This window comes from Apodemus sylvaticus, chromosome X (assembly GCF_947179515.1).
Source record: "Apodemus sylvaticus chromosome X, mApoSyl1.1, whole genome shotgun sequence".
Lineage (NCBI taxonomy): Eukaryota > Metazoa > Chordata > Mammalia > Rodentia > Muridae > Apodemus > Apodemus sylvaticus.
In genome coordinates this window covers 34,412,141-34,430,678 of record NC_067495.1, presented here as the reverse complement: position 1 = coordinate 34,430,678, position 18,538 = coordinate 34,412,141, and the positions used below count along the sequence as shown (strand labels likewise).

At 38.4% G+C, this 18,538-nt stretch overlaps 1 protein-coding gene across 1 annotated transcript in view; it reads right to left on the bottom strand.

The window, feature by feature from the left end:
* Positions 1–18,538, bottom strand: part of Phex (phosphate regulating endopeptidase X-linked) — a 240,178-nt gene that overhangs the window by 146,332 nt on the left and 75,308 nt on the right. The window contains exon 10 of the mRNA XM_052170209.1: positions 18,080–18,208. Coding sequence (XP_052026169.1) covers positions 18,080–18,208 — 129 coding nt within the window. The remainder of the gene's footprint in view (positions 1–18,079; positions 18,209–18,538) is intronic.

The following is an 18,538-nucleotide window of genomic DNA, read 5'->3' as shown; positions in this document are numbered from 1 at the left end:
AGAGGTGTTGTTAAAAAAGAGAATCATGCTAGGATATACAGCACCCCCAAAGGACATCATGCCAACATGAATCAGATTTATGTAAAGACCCCCAAATCTCTCTAAATTCAGTGCCAGCAGTGAAAGCAAGTGCTTAGTCATCGTCTATTACCTTTCTAGTGCCCTCTTTCCTCCCTTGCAGCCCAGCAAAGTCTTATTCAGATCTAGAATGCTAGGTACTGGCAGCATCTGTAGGATAGAAGTTTTCTGAAAGACCTTTCCCAGGCATTTAAAGAATGAAATCACATCCATGTTGAGATCATATCTGCTTTTCTGACAACCTCTGGTGGACCATAACAGTGGTGGGGAGACTGGAGAAAGAGAAGCATTGCTGCAAGGGTACAAGGAAACCCTACTGTGTAGGGATGTGTGCCTTAGAATCCTATTCACCTGCACAGATGCCCTGACTTCCTTAATGGTATAGCCAATAAAAATCAAACCCTGGAACCTGGTTCCAAAGTTATACTTACTTTTGAGATCATGAAGCAATAGATCAATTGTTAATATTCTTTCTACACTCCCCCTTTGTTCTATAAGGAATTGTCAGCATAAAATTCACTCAAAATGATTTCTCTCTGTTTAATAAGTTTTCAGTTATGTTTTCAGTTCAATAACAGTTGTAAGGGAACCAGAGCTGTAAATCAGTGGGCTAGGTTCCATCATATGTAAATAAGAACAAACAGCAGATGGAAAAGGGGGAGCTTCACAGCTATTTCTTCCAACTTTGTAAAAACACTAAAAGAAAGAGAAAGCTCAAGTTGGGATCCAGGCGTGAGAAGAACATGAAATGATGGAAGAAAAAATTTCTCGTTAAAATGATTAAATCATAATTGCCACTGTCATGTGCATATTGGAATCTGAATGGGGTGCTTTAAAAGTCCTGTTTTAAAAGTGATTAAAAGTTAATAAATAAATAAATAATTTTGAAGCCCAGGCATCAGGACAGTAGTGTCACTGGTCTACAGTTCAGACTGGGCACTGGGAGTTTTAAAATCTCCACAGGTGAGCCCTGTGTACAGACAGGATTAAACTCCATGAGAATTTCAGGAAGCTACTTATTTTACAAATAAGGAAGTTAGAAGATGATGACCTGTGTTATCTCAGACAGCTAATGAAGGCCAGAGCAAGGCCTTGACCCCAGAGCCTAGATGACAACTGTGAGTACAGAGCTTCTAGAAGTCAAAAAGATTGCTTCCTCTACGAATCATAGGAAAATGCCAAGGAAGTAACTAAGAGTTAGAAGCAGAAATGACCATGTCTAACAGGAAGTCCAACAAGAGAGGTACAGAAATGACATGAAGCCTCCTAGAGAGTATCTTTTGCTCGTATCAAATTTAGCCACCCTTAAATCTTGATAAGCTCTTCAATCTAGCATGTCTAGCATGTATTACCCTCATTACCTACATACATAAAAGGATGTGGTGAGAAAAAGTGAGGAGAGAGAGAGAGAGAGAGAGAGAGAGAGAGAGAGAGAGAGAGAGAGAGGGGGGAGAGGGAGAGAGAAATGGGAGTGGAAAGGAGATGATAGAGTCTCATTTTTTTAAAGCTCATGATGGAAGAATTCTATTGTCTGATATAGGATATTATGACCCAATTCATGGGGTACAAAGAATGAAGAGAATCTACTTTTAAATACTCATTGTTGAAAAAAAGATCTAACAATCAAATGAACTGTGTTTTCAGTGTCGATTGAGAAAATCTCAAACAAATGCTTTACCTAGCCATACCCTTAACCTGAAGGTTGCAGATTTATCACAGTAATATTTTAGTTAATTCTTGTATGTTACAATTTGGTCTTTGACTCTAAATAAACATTTTGTGTGCATAACTTAACCTGCTGACTCCTACATTAAGTGATTTCCATTAATGCTATATGATGGCTCTTGGAGCACTAGGTCAAGGTTTGATGAAGAAATATTATTTCTCTTACCCCCCTCATTTGAAAATTATGTTAGGCTTTTGCTGTCACAGGGCATACAATTTGACTAAAGGCAATGTTATTGTATGATTCTGTAGACTAGTCCAGTGATAAAAATCAAAATGTTCTATGATTTATCTTCCTGGTTCCAACATGCTAAAATCATTATCTTATTTGCATTGGCATTCCAACCAATGACATTAAACATCTTCAACGATTTCTCTTGGTCTGAAAGTCTGTTGGGGTAGTTCAGTATTAAGTCACAGAAAATGTTATAGAATAAATCCATAAAAGAAAGAGAGGAGGGACAGAGGGGGTTTCTCAAGGACAAAGAAGGACCAAGTGTGGCAAGAAGTCATTTGCTTACATTTTGACATTGATGAAAGCCACAAAGAGTAAGTTATCAAAGTATTGATTTAGGGTAGACAGAAGCGGGAGGGGGACAGGAATTCTACATAAGCGTAAACTATTTGTCATTCTTCATTCAGGCAATGAGCTGAAATCCATTTGCCGCAGTGTACTTGGAATGCCAATCAGCAGGGTGCAGAGAAAGAGTTTGAAAAACCTATGGAAAATTCTATTCTTAAGCCTTTAATACATTTGATAGCCATTATAATACTTTGGAATGACCAAGGCAGCTTCTATGAAAACAAGCTGCTTTGCCTGATTTTATCAAATAGTGTACATTTCATTAAAATGCCACTGAAGACAATAAATGACCTCAAGATTTATTGTAGGAATCTAAAAAACAAAGAGAACAAAACAAACCAGAAAAACAACAGCAAACCTAATTGCCAGAGATCTTTTTGGTCTGGGCAGTGCTTATTTTGTCTTGTTTTGATTGATTAAAATATAATGAAATATTAGCTTTAATACATCTTACTCCAAAAACTTATTTCCTTGGGGATGGTCGGCTTTCTACTTAGTTGTTGAATGGTTCCTATCCTTACTGCACACTGGCCAGGGTATTGAGAGGAAACCTTTTATTTCTCTCCTTTGTTATATATGAAAGACTCCTTTCTCCCAGAGTACTCAACCTACCAGGATGTTTATGGCCATGTGTGAAGGGATATAATTATCTTTTAAAGACAAACCCTTTTTTACATCTCAGTCGGATTTCACAGAGAAAAGCTATGAGTACATGCCATGCACTCTGGAGATTCTTATGACATTTCGTCCTTTCTTCCTCTCATAATCCTGCCTTACATCTAAGATGAATCTTCCCATTTAATCTTTGGCTCTAGTCTCCCTCTCTGTCCTCTCAGAAACCTTTTATGGCCTTTGGCATAGTTTCAGTCTTTTCCTTCTCAATGCATCCATTGGTATTGGAACACAGAGAGCTCACATACCTAGCAGGAGAAATGCCAACAAAAACATCAACACAATCCTAAGCCTCAGACCTCTGGGTTGGGTTATCCCTATGCCTCCTCCTTCCCTCCCTCTTTCCCTTCCTCCCTCCCTCCCTTCCTTCTTTCCTCCCTTCCTCTCTTTCACATCTCCTCTACTGGTTCTACAAATCAGCTGCCTAGAAGTCCATACACTCCTCATCACACCATGGTTCTGCTTTCTCTCTCTCTCAATGTCTCCCTCACAGAGAATGCCAGCAAATCCACTGCATTGTTCTGCCCTGTATCCTGAGAACTACTCATCTCCCTGATTTTTCTCATCTTTCTATACGCCATTAACTATCTAGTTCCATTTCTTTGGCTACTAAATATGTCAACTCCATGCACTTCTTTCCATTCCCTGGTTTCTCCGTGGTTTAGGACTATGGCCTTGCTCTTTCTGGATGCAGGTGATATGCTAAATTGAAGAGCTTATCAAGATTTAAGGGTGGCTAAATTCGATACGAGCAAAAGATGTACTCTCTAGGAAGCTCCATGTCATTTCTGTACCTCTCTTGTTGGACTTCCTGTTAGACATGGTCACTTCTGCATCCAACTCTTAGTTACTTCCTTGGCATTTTCCTATGATTCTTGGAGGAAGCAATCTTTTTGACTTCTAGAAGCTCTGTACTCACAGTTGTCATCTAGGCTCTGGGGTCAAGGCCTGGCTCTGGCCTTCATTAGCTGTCTGAGATAACACAGGTCATCATCTTCTAACTTCCTTATTTGTAAAATAAGTAGCTTCCTGAAATTCTCATGGAGTTTAATCCTGTCTGTACACAGGGCTCACCTGTGGAGATTTTAAAACTCCCAGTGCCCAGTCTGAACTGTAGACCAGTGACACTACTGTCCTGATGCCTGGGCTCCAAATTCATTTAAATATATGTCAATGGTGTTTTAGAGTCAGGTGATTCAGTTCATCCCATGATTGGTTATAGTTCCCTTCCAGTCTTTGCTTCTGGCTATAGAGAAATCCTACAAAACCAGTTCAAATCCTTACTCATGATGTTTCAATCCCCTTTGGGCGTTTCTTCCGGGTTTATAATCAGTATAATATGAATATATATGATGCATTGTTTTGTTTCCATTTATATTTATTTAGTCTCCCTAACAAGATCTAGGAAAGTTGAGAACAAGAACCATGACATTAGACCAAATAAGGCTATAGATATATGTATATAGATATGTGCTCAGTAAAGACAAGTTCATCACCTCATGCATTTTGAAAGCTTCACTGGAGTATTAACTGGATAAACTAGGCAAGAGGAAGAAATAGAAGGCATACAAACAGGAAAGGAAGAAATTAAATCATCCCTGTTTATAGATTATATGAGCCTCTATACAGAAAAGCCTAAAACTCCATCAAACTACTCATAAAATGATAAATTCCATAATGTTACAAGATACAAAATAAATGCACAAAACAACTAGCATATTATATCCCAATAAAACTGATGAGAAGGAAACTGTAAAGGCAAATCCATTCACAATAGCTAAGATTTACAATATGCAGAACTAGATTTGCACAGGAAGTAAAAGACATCTACAATGAAAAGTATAGTTCTGTGTTTAAGGAAAGAAGGAAACCCAGACATCAGAAGGGCCTCCCATTTTCATGAGAGGTATATTTAATATTGCAAAAAATGTTCATGACACTCAAAAGGATTTGCAGATTCAAAACAATTTCTGGGTAAATACTAATCTTTTTACATAACTAGCAAAAGCCATCCTGAAATTGATACAGAGGCAAAGAAGATCCCAAATAGCCCAAACAATCTGGAGGGGAAAAAAGAGCAAAGCTGAAGGCATCACAATATCTAATTTTGAGACATACAACAAAGGCGTAAGCAAAGCAGCATGGTATTGGCATGAGGACAGGCACACAAGCCAATGGAACAGAACAGGAATGCCAGAAATAAGCCCATGCATCTACAACCAACTGATTCCCAACAAAAGGCCAAAACATATATTTTCCTCTTCAATAAAATGGTACTGGGAAAACTGGATATTCATTCATATATATATATATATATATTGAACTAGATCCCTGTCTCTCACTTTATACAATGAAGGAAGGAGAATAGATCTAAGAAACTACTAGAAGGAAAGAGAGTAAACAGTTCCAAACATTAGAGTAGACTGTGAATTTTTTTCAATTTGATCCTCAAAGGACAGAAAACGAAAGCAAAAATACAGAATTGGAATTCATCAAACTAGAAATCCTCTGTGCCACTAAAGGAATGAAATGAAGAACCAACCTAGTAAATAAAAGAAAATATCTGCGAGCTAATCATCTGTTTATTAATATCCTCACCATATAAAATACAAAAAAAAAAGACATAGAAAAAAGAAACCCCAAGGAATCCAATTTTAAAATGGGCAAATGATCTGAATAGAAAAGTCTCAAAAGAAGAAATACAAATGGCCAAGCAGCCTATGAGAGAAAACAGTCAGTGTTATTAGCCATTGTGGGCGTGGAGATCACTGCCAGTGTCATCTCACTCTAGCTACAATGACTATTGTTTTTAAATAGCAAATGTTAGTAATGAAATAGTATGCTACGTGTGGACACTAAAATAGTAAATCACCCTGAAAGTCAAAGAGTAATTATCAGAGGCTGCAGCACGGAGGGACTAGCACATGAGAAGCTAGATTTGATGGCTGTAGCTTCTGGACATATACTAAAGCATCATACTGAATAATCTTATTAAAAATTAAAAAATGCTTCTTAATTAAGCTTAATAAGATACTTAATAAGGAACTGAAATTGAGTCAAAACATTTTTATGTATGCAAATCTATAATAATCTGGTATAAGAGAAAATATCAAGCTCTCTTACAGATAGTATGTGACTTCCCAAATATAACTGAGATTTAATAATATGAAACTTTAAAAGAGGGAAAAGTACATGACAGTCCTGTTTATATAAAGTTATTGTTTAAAACAGACCTATTCAAACTGAGTGATTCAAAACTGAATCCATCTATGGAATTCATCAATGAATAACAAATGCCTCTGGAATAGCTACAGCCTGCAACCAAATGCAAACTTTATGAAGAGCAAATAACTTGGTAAGTTAGCCAAGTCTACTTTTAAATTGGTGGTACCAACATTATATATCAGTCTCATTCTTTCTTTCTGTGTATGTGCATGTATGTCTGCCTGCCTGCCTGTCTGTCTCTATCTATCTCTATCTCTCCCTCCCCCTCTTCATTCCCTTATCTCCATATACCATTGAAGTAGAACATAGTCTAATTCCTCTACATCAAACCACCTTATTAGTGAAAGAGAAGAATAGACATCATTATTAACATTTGTAGTTAACTAAAAAAGAAGAGGGTATATTCTCTGGAAAGGGCAACTGTCATTTGGCTAGACTTGCAAACATTAAATGAACTCATAAATATTACATATTAATTGATTTATTATGCTATAAATATTTATATAAATGAGTTTGAATTAACTTCTGATAAAAATATAATAATGTCATTGAAATAAGTAAAAAATGGACTTACAATGGAAGCAGAACAAGTGGCTAAGCCAAAAAACTCTAAGCACAGAAACTGCTGTGGTTTCTGGCAGCCAAGTGAGCTAATAAATCATATCACACTGACAGGATTAACAAACTTGCATAGCCATTAAACATGTTGGAAAAAGAAATAAAAGAACACCCCATTATTTGGGCCCAAGTAATGCTATAAAGCATGTTAGTCTGGTGGTATAAGAGTTTACTATACCCTTTCATCAAAAGCCACATAGCTGTATCGCTGAGCTAGGAACAGGAAGAATATCCATTTCATTGAATATGAATATACAAGCTCTTTCCTATCTTATAATTTATTATTTCCTGTTTTCCACTTTGCCACTCTCAAAGGGAATGGATCAGAAACTAGAATAATATTTACACGTTAACTGTGTCATCCTAATGGCTCAGCTCTTGACCTTAGCTGTGATAACTACACCCTTTTTCCCAGCAAGTAACTATGTTTGGTTATTCCCCATATTCAGATCTGATTAAGGCACAAATACTTTCTTGCAGTAAATGAGTCTCCAGTACCAGGCTTTTGAATTGCAGAGGTATGATCCAATTTGCTTGCCCAGATGGTGACCAATAAAATGTGGCAAGAGCAACACTGTCCAACGCTATCCCAAAATACAGACAACAAACATGAAAAGTGGGCCAAATGTGTCACAATCATGGCAGCACACTCGAGGCCAAAGCCAAGAATAATGTCCACACTTATTTCAAAAGAATTCCCAATGAGCTATCTAAATTACTTCTTTTGCTGGATGTCATTTTACCAAAGATTGCATAAGTGAGTTGTCAACACTGGGGTCTGAGAATATTTACTGCAACAAGATTCAGCCCATAGAGAGTTGTGAAACCTGGATCTGTTATAAAAATTATATTTGGCTCCTTGAGAAGTTTCTTGAGATTCTCCTATGAGCCAAACTAATGTTAAATGACAGGGCAGCTTCTGGGATGTGGCCAAGCCAATGGTATTAAAAAGATCTTTATTCCAGGAATGGAGAGATGGCCCAGCAGTTAAGAGTATGTGCTGCTCTTGCAGAGGATCACAGTTTGGTTCCTAGTACCTACTAACAAACTTCATAATTCCAGCTCTAGATGATTTTACACCCTTTCCTGGCCTCCACAGGCACCCACATGCATGTGCATGCAGTAACCCAGAAACACACACATACACATAAATAAAAAATAAGTCTTAGAAAGAAGGAAGGAAAGAAAGGAAGGAAGGAAGGAAGGAAGGAAGGAAGGAAGGAAGGAAGGAAACCGTCTTATTCCAACTGAAAGTTCTTAAGCAGGAATCTATGGAGGCCTAGTAATGACAAAAGTCCCTGTATTTCTCTCACTCTAAGATACATTAGAAAGAGGCAATCTGCGTGCAGAAGATACCACAGCCTGTGTCAAAACTTTCATATTATAAACTACCTTTCCTGTTAATGGTAGCCATGACCCTCAGAAGAAACAGGTGCTAACATTGACTGGCTACTTACTGTGCATGATGGATTGTGATGCCCCAACTATAAGAATTATCTCATTTAATCCTTACCCCAAACCAAAAAGGCAGGTACTACTTTATCTCTGTCTGTGATAATCTAAAATCGCAGCCTTAGTTTTGCATCCCTTCCTTTACCCACAGCCTATGTTATATGGCTTTAGATCATCTTACTAACAATTCCAGCTCTCTGGTCCAGTCTTTGGGCTTGCTTTGGTCAACAGGATGTATTCATGGCATTTTCATTAGCTACTTGTCTGGGTGATGTGATAAAATGCATGACAAAAAAATAGGGGGGAAGGAAGAAGGGTTGACATTGGCTCTGGTGTATGGGGGTAAGGAAGACATGACAATAGGACTCTGGGGAAGCTGGTCACATTGTATCACAGTCAGGAAACAGAGAACAATGAATGTTTCTTTATCTTCAGCCAGGGGTTCCAGTCCATTGAATGGTGTTGTCCATACTTGAGTCTTTCCTCCTCAACTAAGTCTAAATACTCTCAGAGCTGTGTTTCTATAGTGACTCTAAATCTAGTCAAGATGGCAATGAAGATTAAGCATCACAAGCTTTATGTCAGTTCTGAGCCTAAGCGTCAGGAGACCTCACATGCTTCTGCTTGCTCGCTGGCACCTCTGCCATCACCATGGGAGCATGCCCAGGCTAGACAGATGATAGAAGGAAGACACATGGAGCAGGGCCTAGTTGTCCCAATCACTTCTGCCAAAACTAATCTTGATGGGCCAACCCCCAGACATTTGAGCAAGCCCAGCCAAAATCAGCAGATCTGTAGAGGGGACCACCTCGGACTCTAGATGCACCACAAGTAATTGCTTTTTGCTAAATGCCAGTTCGATTATTTTGTGAGTGATTGCTACACTGCATTCTTCTAGCAACAGATACTCATGGACAATTTAGAAATATGAAAATATATCCAAGGAGGTTAACTAATTTTCCCAACTTGGCAAAAGTAGATACTGATTTTGAGATACCAATGCAACAAGGTTAATATTCCAAAACCCAAATCATTTCAATTTCCCTAATTAGACAGGTCTTTATAGCAGAGTTTCTCTAAAAACTGACCCTGTTGCTAGCTGGTACTATTTATTAAAGGGATCTGACACTTGGTTGTCAGAGTATTTATTCTGTGCACAATCTGTGTTCAAAAGAACCTTGTTTCTGGATAATGATCTTTCTGAAGGCATCCAGAATAAGCATTGCATATGTAGGGAACAAAGAACCACTAAGTGTAAGGGCAGTGCTTTAATGCATGACACCGACTTTCAGGTGACTTCTGCCATCAACATTAGAGTTACATCTCATTTACTCAACCACTGAGAGAAATGGTGAACAAGGGAATTGAAGAACTTAAAGAATATTAATGGGAGCACATCAATTCAATTATCTTGGCTCACTGATGAGGTGAGCTCCTAGTATATGGAGGTTTCAAGTTCAAAGTTACCACTGCAATTGGCCCCATGTGGGTATTTAAGTCTTTAACACCAGCTGAAGCAGTATGAGGTAGGAGGAGAATCGCATTCTTAGGATAAGAATTATACCCGAATTGTTCACAGAGAGAGCAGCTCAGACAAATGGAAGACACTGTAGTCATCTGTAGGTCATCTATGGCTTTACTAGTTGGAGGAGTGGGGCAGACACTTCTAGAGTACAAGAACTGAACTGTTCTAGGCAATAAATAAAACTCATATTCTTCACCTAATCATGTAAACATGAAGTACAATGAAATATTTACCCTACTTTAATTAAACTTCTGTGTAGAGAATATTTTAGTATCAAATGAGTCCATTTGGCTTTCGTCTGATAACTGACAAAGATTCTCTCTTTGACCAAACTTTAGTCACTCTCCCATGAGCCCTTTTATCAGTTGAATCTTGACACTGCCCTCCTCCCAAGCCCCCAGCCCCATCCTGTGCTAACCAGACCTGCCTTGCCAACTTTGAGCAAAAATTCCACTCAATAGAGTTAGAAGGAATTTTCAATATTCAAAGTCTCATCACTCTCAGTATCAGATGAAACCCTTCATTCCCTGTGCTTAATATCTGGTTGCCTTGGCCTACCTGTAGCGAGAATAAGTTGGGTTAAGATTTTCCCTCTCTTCATGTTTCTTCTCTGGACTTTGCCATCCAATGGCTCTCTCATTATGCTTACTGGCTATAAAACTCTTGGTTTCTTCGCTAACAGGCATGGTTGAATGTCAGCTCCTTTTTTCTTTTGTAAGAGAGGTGATACCAATTACAGTAGTCCTAAACAAAGCCTGTTGTTGTGGGACTACAGAGATTAATTCAGCAGTCAAGGGTGCTCATTGCTCTTGTGGAGGGCCCGGCTTTGGTTCCTAGCACATGCGTGGTAGCTCACAACTGCCTGAAACTCCAATCTCTGGGGAAATAACAATATCTTCTCTTCTAGCCCCAACAGGCTCCTCTACACATGTGATACACAGACTCCAATAGGCTCACACACATACAGATAAATAAAAATACATTTTTAAAAAGGAAAATAAAGAAGCCCTTATTAGCCTAACAAGCAACAAAACCTACTGTGTTATAGTTTTCCTTTGATGGGATCTATTTAATCTATGATTAAAAAGAGAAAACATGAGCAGACAGCAAAAGATATCTCCTGGTAGAGCTGAGATGTATGAGTGAAGTTAGGGTGTTGGAGTACATAGTGTATATAATGAAATAAAGCAAGATATGAATGAAGAATAAAAACAAAACAAACACATAAACAAATTTAGGTTAGCCAAAGTGTTCAGAAGTAAATTCTGACTTTACTAAATCTTCTAGAAACTAGTAAATTTTCTAATTAAAAAAAATTCTTTCACATATTGTTCTTCACTATATATGTCCACATTTGTGCTTAGTAACTATGGAATGCAGGTAACAATTTTTTTTAAAAAAATGTTTTGAAAAGTACAGTCTTGGTTCTCTACTCCAAATATTAGAGATCAGTCATTAGAATTGTGTGTATAGAAAACACTGTAAATTGAGCTCGGTATGCAGACTGAACCAAAGACATGCCTACAGTGTTGTTTTACATCAAAGCTGTGATGGCCCTCTTGTTTCTTATTGTTTGCCTCTTTTTTTGAGAAACATATGAATACAAAAATGGCATTCAAATAGTTGGATTTCAATTATGTTTCACTGCCTTTTTCTTTAAAATGTTAAAATGCTAGAAACAAAGCATCTTCTGTTTTCTGCCTCTAAAAATCTAAGAAATGGGAAATGGGTGCCTTTTGCTTTTCTATCTTATTGTTAGAGTATGCTTCTAACAAGTTCAAATTAATTGAATTAAATTGAATTTTAAAAGCCACTGTGAAGTCTCTGAGTTCCCCATTCTAAAAATTGATGCTGATGTAGGTGTCTTTCAGGGCAAAGCTAGAGAATACATTCTAGTCTGGCTTTTATGTGGCCCTCAAATGTCTGTGTGCCAAAGGCTTGCCCTCAAGATGGTGTTATCCCAACATGGTAGAGCCTTTGTATAGAACCTAGAAGGAGATATTTAACTCATTGGATCCCTGCACCTTTCTCTTCCTACCCCCTGTCTATAAGGTAAGGGCTGTGTTGTATACAACATGCATCTTCGACGAGAGGCTGTATTGTCACAGGTCAAAAAGCAATAGGGTCACCTGATCGCAGACTGGAAGTACCACAACTATGGTTTCTTTTTTTTTTTTTTTGTGACATTTGTCTTCTGTAAGCTAATTATTTCAAAAGTTAATTATAGTTAACAGAAAACTAATTCAGAATGGAACATGGACTTATGCCAGATTAACTGGATTTAGACCTAACCTAAGCAATTTTCATGCTTTTGGGGAAATTTATGTACACTGTCCAAGCCTCAGCTTTGTCAATCTGGAAAGTGGAAACACTAATAGTAATCACAAAATCAATAATAAATGGGTCCACATCTGGAATGTACTTAGAAGAGTACTGGACATACAGTTAAGTCCCAGTTAATGTTACTACCATAATCTTTATCACTAGATTTAATTATATAGAGACTATTTGCACCAGATATCATGACAATCATTTCTATTCCTTACTTTCCTAGGAATCTTCATGTGACCTCTATGAACATTAATCTAAGACACTTCCCTATGCATTTAAGGTAGCAGTTACAGGCTAGGGAGATGACTAAGTGGTCAAAGTGCCTAGTATGCAAGAATAAGGACCCAAGTTCACATTCCCAAACTCCATGGAAGAAGCTGGAAGTGTCTGTTTGTGCTTAAAATTCCAGCACTAAACTGGACACATTCCTTTAATCCCAGCATTGGGAGGCAGAGGCAGGTGGATTTCTGAGTTAAAGTCCAGTCTGGTCTACAGAGTGAGTTCCAGGACAGCCAGTACTATACAGAGAAACCCTGGCTCAAAAACCCAAAACAACAACAACAAAAAATTCCAGCACTAGGCTTGCTAGGCAGGGAGTTTTACCAAATTGGTGAGCCTCTGGGTACACCAAGGAACCAACCTTTCCTCAAAAAAGTAAAACAGAACACCAAAAAGGAAAATACCTGATGACAGCCTCTCCCTTTACTGGCACATTGAAACAACAATCCTTTACATTGAATTAGGGTACTAAAATTAAGTTACTTTCACCTGTTTCTGTTATGGTAAATTTTTATTGAACTCTGATCTTAAGGCTTGCACAGAAAGAACTTTCCCCACTGAGCCATCTTACCAGACTATTACTTGTGAAAAATATAATCCCTAGGAAATTTAAACCTATACACAGGGCTTATGTCCTAGCTCTGTTGTATAGTGTTGCCACAAAGGCAACAAAGAACAAAAGAGGTTTCCAATCTCCTTCCCCTCACTCCACTGGCCAGTAGTCCCTTAGGTACCCATACAAGCAAGACTTGCAGCTAAAATCTCTGTCTCATTCTCTGAATGGCAGAAGATTCGTTTTCTCTTCCCTCTTTAGGTGACTCTGTGTTGAAAGAGTCTCTTTTTCTATATCCTGTTTGTCTCATTGCTAATTTAATTGGCTAAAATCCAATAATTCTGTGAGTGGAGGAATTTACCAAGGGATACTTGCACTTAGAAAACCATAAAGAAACAGGAGTGTGTACTTACACACACACACACACACACACACACAAGAAGACAGTCCTAGTAGATGGGTAGATTGGGAGAGACAAAGAGCTAAGGCAGCAGAAGGGGATAAGGAAGAAGTCACTTTCCCTCTTGAAAGGAAACCTTGAAATGAATCACTTGCTCCCTTCTCAGCCACAATAGATAACAGGAATGTCAGGGGATATCAACCAGAGGCCATTAGGCCAACCCCGTTGTGATGGTGACTCAAGAAACATTGAAGTACAGGCATCTGTCAGAAAAAAAATATTATTTTAAGGGCAAATCCAATAATTTAGGAAGTAGGGCAGGATACAAGTCCAGAGGCCCTCGCCCAGGATTTGACACAATCTCAATCATTTAGAGTTTCAGGGACTGAAACCTGAAGCATTACTCACACTATTACCATTTGAGTACACAAAGTATCGCTGTCCGAGACAACTGGCCTGACCTGACCTGCTCTGGTGAATCACCCAGGGCTTCTGTTTCAGGTGATAATTATTTTCTAGTGGGTGAAGTGAGGGACTTGCTGCTCAAAGTGTGGTAGCTGGAACAGCAGCAGGATAAAATGGAAACTTGCTAGAAATTGGGGCCCTAGACTGGACCAAGTTAAAGGGAACCTTTGTTAAAATGCAGTGGATTCTGCATTGTAACAAGACCATGTGATTTGCTCACCCAGGAAGGTTTTAGCAGTACCTGAGGTTTTTAACCTTCTGATCACAGTCATTTAACAGACTCCTCTTGGTAAATAAACAATCACAGTCTCTCAGTCTAAATTAGCCTCTCTGGAATTTGCCCCTGTGTGGCTTTTCATTTTTTCTTAATAATCCAGGTACTTTGTTTAAACAAGTACATCAGTGGCTCATGGGTGGGATCCCTGAAATGAGGCTAGAAAAGGCCAGATTTGTTTTCCCTTACAATGTTCCAACTTAAACTGTCCCGAGGCAATTCATGTGGGCATAGGGAAGCAAATAATTTAATGTAAAAAAGAATATCTGTACAATTAATACACTACCCTCATGTATATCAAAATAAATGGAGAAAGTGCCAAAATCAACTTATTTTAGAATGTCATACCCTTAGACTTGAAAAGAGGATATGTACACCAAACTGAGAAAAAGAAATTTCCTACTTTTCAGATTAGTTAAAATATGTGTACTGAACCTCTCCCAGTACATAAAACTCTTTTATTCATTCATTGTATTTTTATCCTCTTGAGATTTTAGTGCTATCCCTGTGATTGTTTAATATGGTTTCCAAGTATTTACTCTGACCAAAGAGCAAACAAAAGTATTCAAGAATACTGAGCATTTTAAAATCAAAGCATTCATTTCTCGGTGGTCCTATTTGGAATAAGCCTGTTTATTTAAAAAAAAATACATGTTCTCAAACTTGACAGAAATCCTCCAAAGATGGTAAAAAAACAAATTAACAAAAGAGAGTGTATTAGTGGCATTTAAAAATAAACTCAAAAAATAAAAATAAATAAGCTTCAGCATAGGACACATAATACTCACCATTTGTTGATATTATTATCACTATGTAACACCAACCAGTTGTACTACCATGACTTAATAGACTCAGTGTCTTTACCATCAAACTCAATGGTTATAAACAACCTGTGTCCAATATGCTTATATGTCTACACCTGATTGATAAGGCAGTACTCTATGAGTGAATCACACATGGATATTTTGCTTACTGGCATGGATAGAATGTAATTTATACAGAGAAAATTCACATAAAAGTGGCTAAATATAAATGTATAACTCAAAAGTGCATTCACAATACCAAAGGTAGCAAAAAATAATGACCTAACTAAATATGAACAAAAGACCTGACTAGACATTTTCCAAAGATATGCAAATAGCCAAGAGATGTATGAAAATGCACTGCATGTCACTAGTCAGGAAAATAAAAACCAAAACCACAGTGAAATAGTACTTCATGCCTGTTCTTTTTTTTTCCCCCGAGACAGGATTTCTCTGTATAGTATTTTGGCTGTCCTGGAACTCACTCTGTAGACCAGGCTGGCCTTGAACTCAGAAACCCGCCTGCCGAGAAGCATCTTAAAAAATGCTCAACTTCATTAGTCATTAGGGAAATGCAAATCAAAACAACCCTAAGATTTCATCTTACACCAGTCAGAATGGCTAAGATTAAAAATTCAGGAGACAGCAGGTGTTGGAGAGGGTGCGGAGAAAGAGGAACACTCCTCCACTGCTGGTGGGGTTGCAAATTGGTACAACCACTCTGGAAAGCAGTCTGGCGGTTCCTCCGAAAACTGGGCACCTCACTTCCAGAAGATCCTGCTATACCACTCCTGGGCATATACCCAGAGGATTCCCCACCATGTAATAAGGATACATGCTCTACTATGTTCATAGCAGCCCTATTTATAATTGCCAGATGCTGGAAAGAACCCAGGTATCCCTCAAAGGAAGAATGGATACAAAAAATGTGGTATATCTACACAATGGAGTACTATTCAGCCATTAGAAACAATGAATTCATGAAATTCTTAGGCAAATGGATGGAGCTAGAGAACATCATACTAAGTGAGGTAACCCAGACTCAAAAGGTGAATCATGGTATGCACTCACTAATAAGTGGTTATTAACCTAGAAACCTGGAATACCCAAAACATAATCCACACATCAAATGAGGTACAAGAAGAAAGGAGGGGTGGTCCCTGGTTCTGGAAAGACTCAGTGAAGCAGTATTTGGCAAAACCAGAACGGGGAACTGGGAAGGGGTGGGAGGGAGGACAGGGGAAGAGAAGGGGGCTTACGGGACTTTCGGGGAGTGGGGGGGGGGGCTAGAAAAGGGGAAATCATTTGAAATGTAAATAAATTATATCGAATAAAAAAAAAAAAAAGAAACCCGCCTGCCTCTGCCTCCCAAGTGCTGGGATTAAAGGCATGTGGTGACTACTTCATGCCTGTTAAGGTGACTACTATGAAAGACAAAAAAGGCAAGTGCATAAATAAACAAAGAAACCATGTACACTGCTACTTGAAATATTAATTGGCACTGCCATCAAGGTTAAACAGTTTAGAAGATCCTCCAAAATTTCAAAATAAGACCACCATAACAACCTAGCCATCCTATTACTGGCTATATTGCCAAAGGAAATAAAAGTGATGTCTTCAAGAAACAGCTCAATCTTGTGTTCACTGCAGCATTTTTTCTAATAACCAAGACATGGAGTTACCTTGGTCATCATGTGAGCAAATAGGTAGAAAGTATGATGCATGTCTGTGTATTACGTAGCCATGAAATAAGGAAATCTTATCTTTCCAATAACATAAATAAACTTGGAAGACACAATGTTAAGTGAAATAAGCTAGACGCAGAAGGAAAAATAAGATTTATATGTGGAATTTCCCCCCTACCCAATGCAAATTTTTGAAACTGCAAGATACAGAAAATATGAACAGAAGTTGTCAGCAGCATAGTATGGGATTGGGTGATGTTGGTCAAATTGTACAGACTTTCATATAAGGATGTATAAGTCCCAGTGATCTTATGCACAGCACAGTAACTTTAGTTACTAACAATATACTATGTGTTGTATGCTTCAAATTGTTAGAGTACATATTAAGCGTCCAAGTGGGACTTGTTAAGACTGGAATTTTAAAGGGATGCTACTTAGGACCCAACAGCAAACAACTCAGAAACCTGGAGACGTTTTTTTTCAAACTGACTAGGTATGCGAGGCCCCTCCCTAAAGTTACATAGGAAAGACTGCTGAGGAGACAAGAGGCCAGGCAAGCTGCTTGAAAAAGAGAAAACAGCCAAGCTGTATGGAAAGGGCCCAGACCAGTTGGCTGACCTGTTAAGCTGCAGGCATTTCGTGCAGAAACTCCAGGGTTCTAGTCTTTGTGAGCAGTCCCTTACGCTGGGGGAGGCTTTCCCTGCTCCTCTCCCATAACCATTTAGAGAACCCCAGTGAAACTCACTGGTTCACTAAGCCAGACTTTGATGGGGTCATTGCTTTTGTCAGTTCCCTATCTGGAATGGGTAGACATTTGTTCCTGGCTCCCCAGAAATAGTGTCTCACAATACCATTCCACAGACAAAGCACAAAACAGTCAACATGGTGATCAATGTGCTGAATTCATTGTGATAATCACTTTATAGAGTGTATCAAATTATTACATTGTACACCTTAAATATATACAATTTTTATATGTCAAATGAACCTCAGTGATGCTAAAAGATACATATATATTTATGTGTGTATATGTATGTACATATATATTTCCTTCAAAGCAGTTGAAACAGATGAAGAAAAACATGTAACCATAGAGACAAATATCTTTAAATTCATGACCTTGAACGGCACCTAGAGTAAGATTTTACCTGCCTCTAAGCAGCCATACCAAATATCCTCAGTCACACTGGCCCACCCCTTCTGGACAGCTACTGCATACATTATGTTCACCACCTCATATTTGATGAGCTTTACTCCTGTTTTCCCAGGAAAATGGGAAATAGAAGAGAATGCTTTTGAGTCTATACACCCTGGAAGGTAGACTACAGACAGGACCATCATGTCTGTTGAATCTGCCTAGAGGAGCACTATTCTGAGTGTTTGCCTTTATCACTGAGGTGGCTCCACTTACCATTTCCTTCTTATCCTCCTGGAAGTGAACATTCACAAACATTTTCCCCACCACATATGGGAGTGCACTTTCGATAAAGTTAACACATTTGTCCCACTGAGGCAGCAGAGTCGTGGTCCCCTGGATTACCTGTGGGAAAGGATCAATACTATTTAAGCTTTGGATAAAACTTACTGCTGGGTAAAAAAAAAGAAAGAAAGAAAGAAAGAAAGTCAAGCCATCTACAAAAATATTGCTCATTCCGTTTGCAGAAACATGTCAGACAGGAAAGGCCAAGGTGAAATCACATGGAGAAAATGAAACTCTGCTTTTCCCTGGTTTCTAGCCACAACTAAGTGAAAATGTTTTGACAGTGAAAAAACAATGCATTTCACCTTTAGTCCAATTTTTTCCATTAAGAAAAACCTATGGAGACAAAGGTGGATGGTGTTCAAGGATCCGGACAGTAGTCAGTACCTA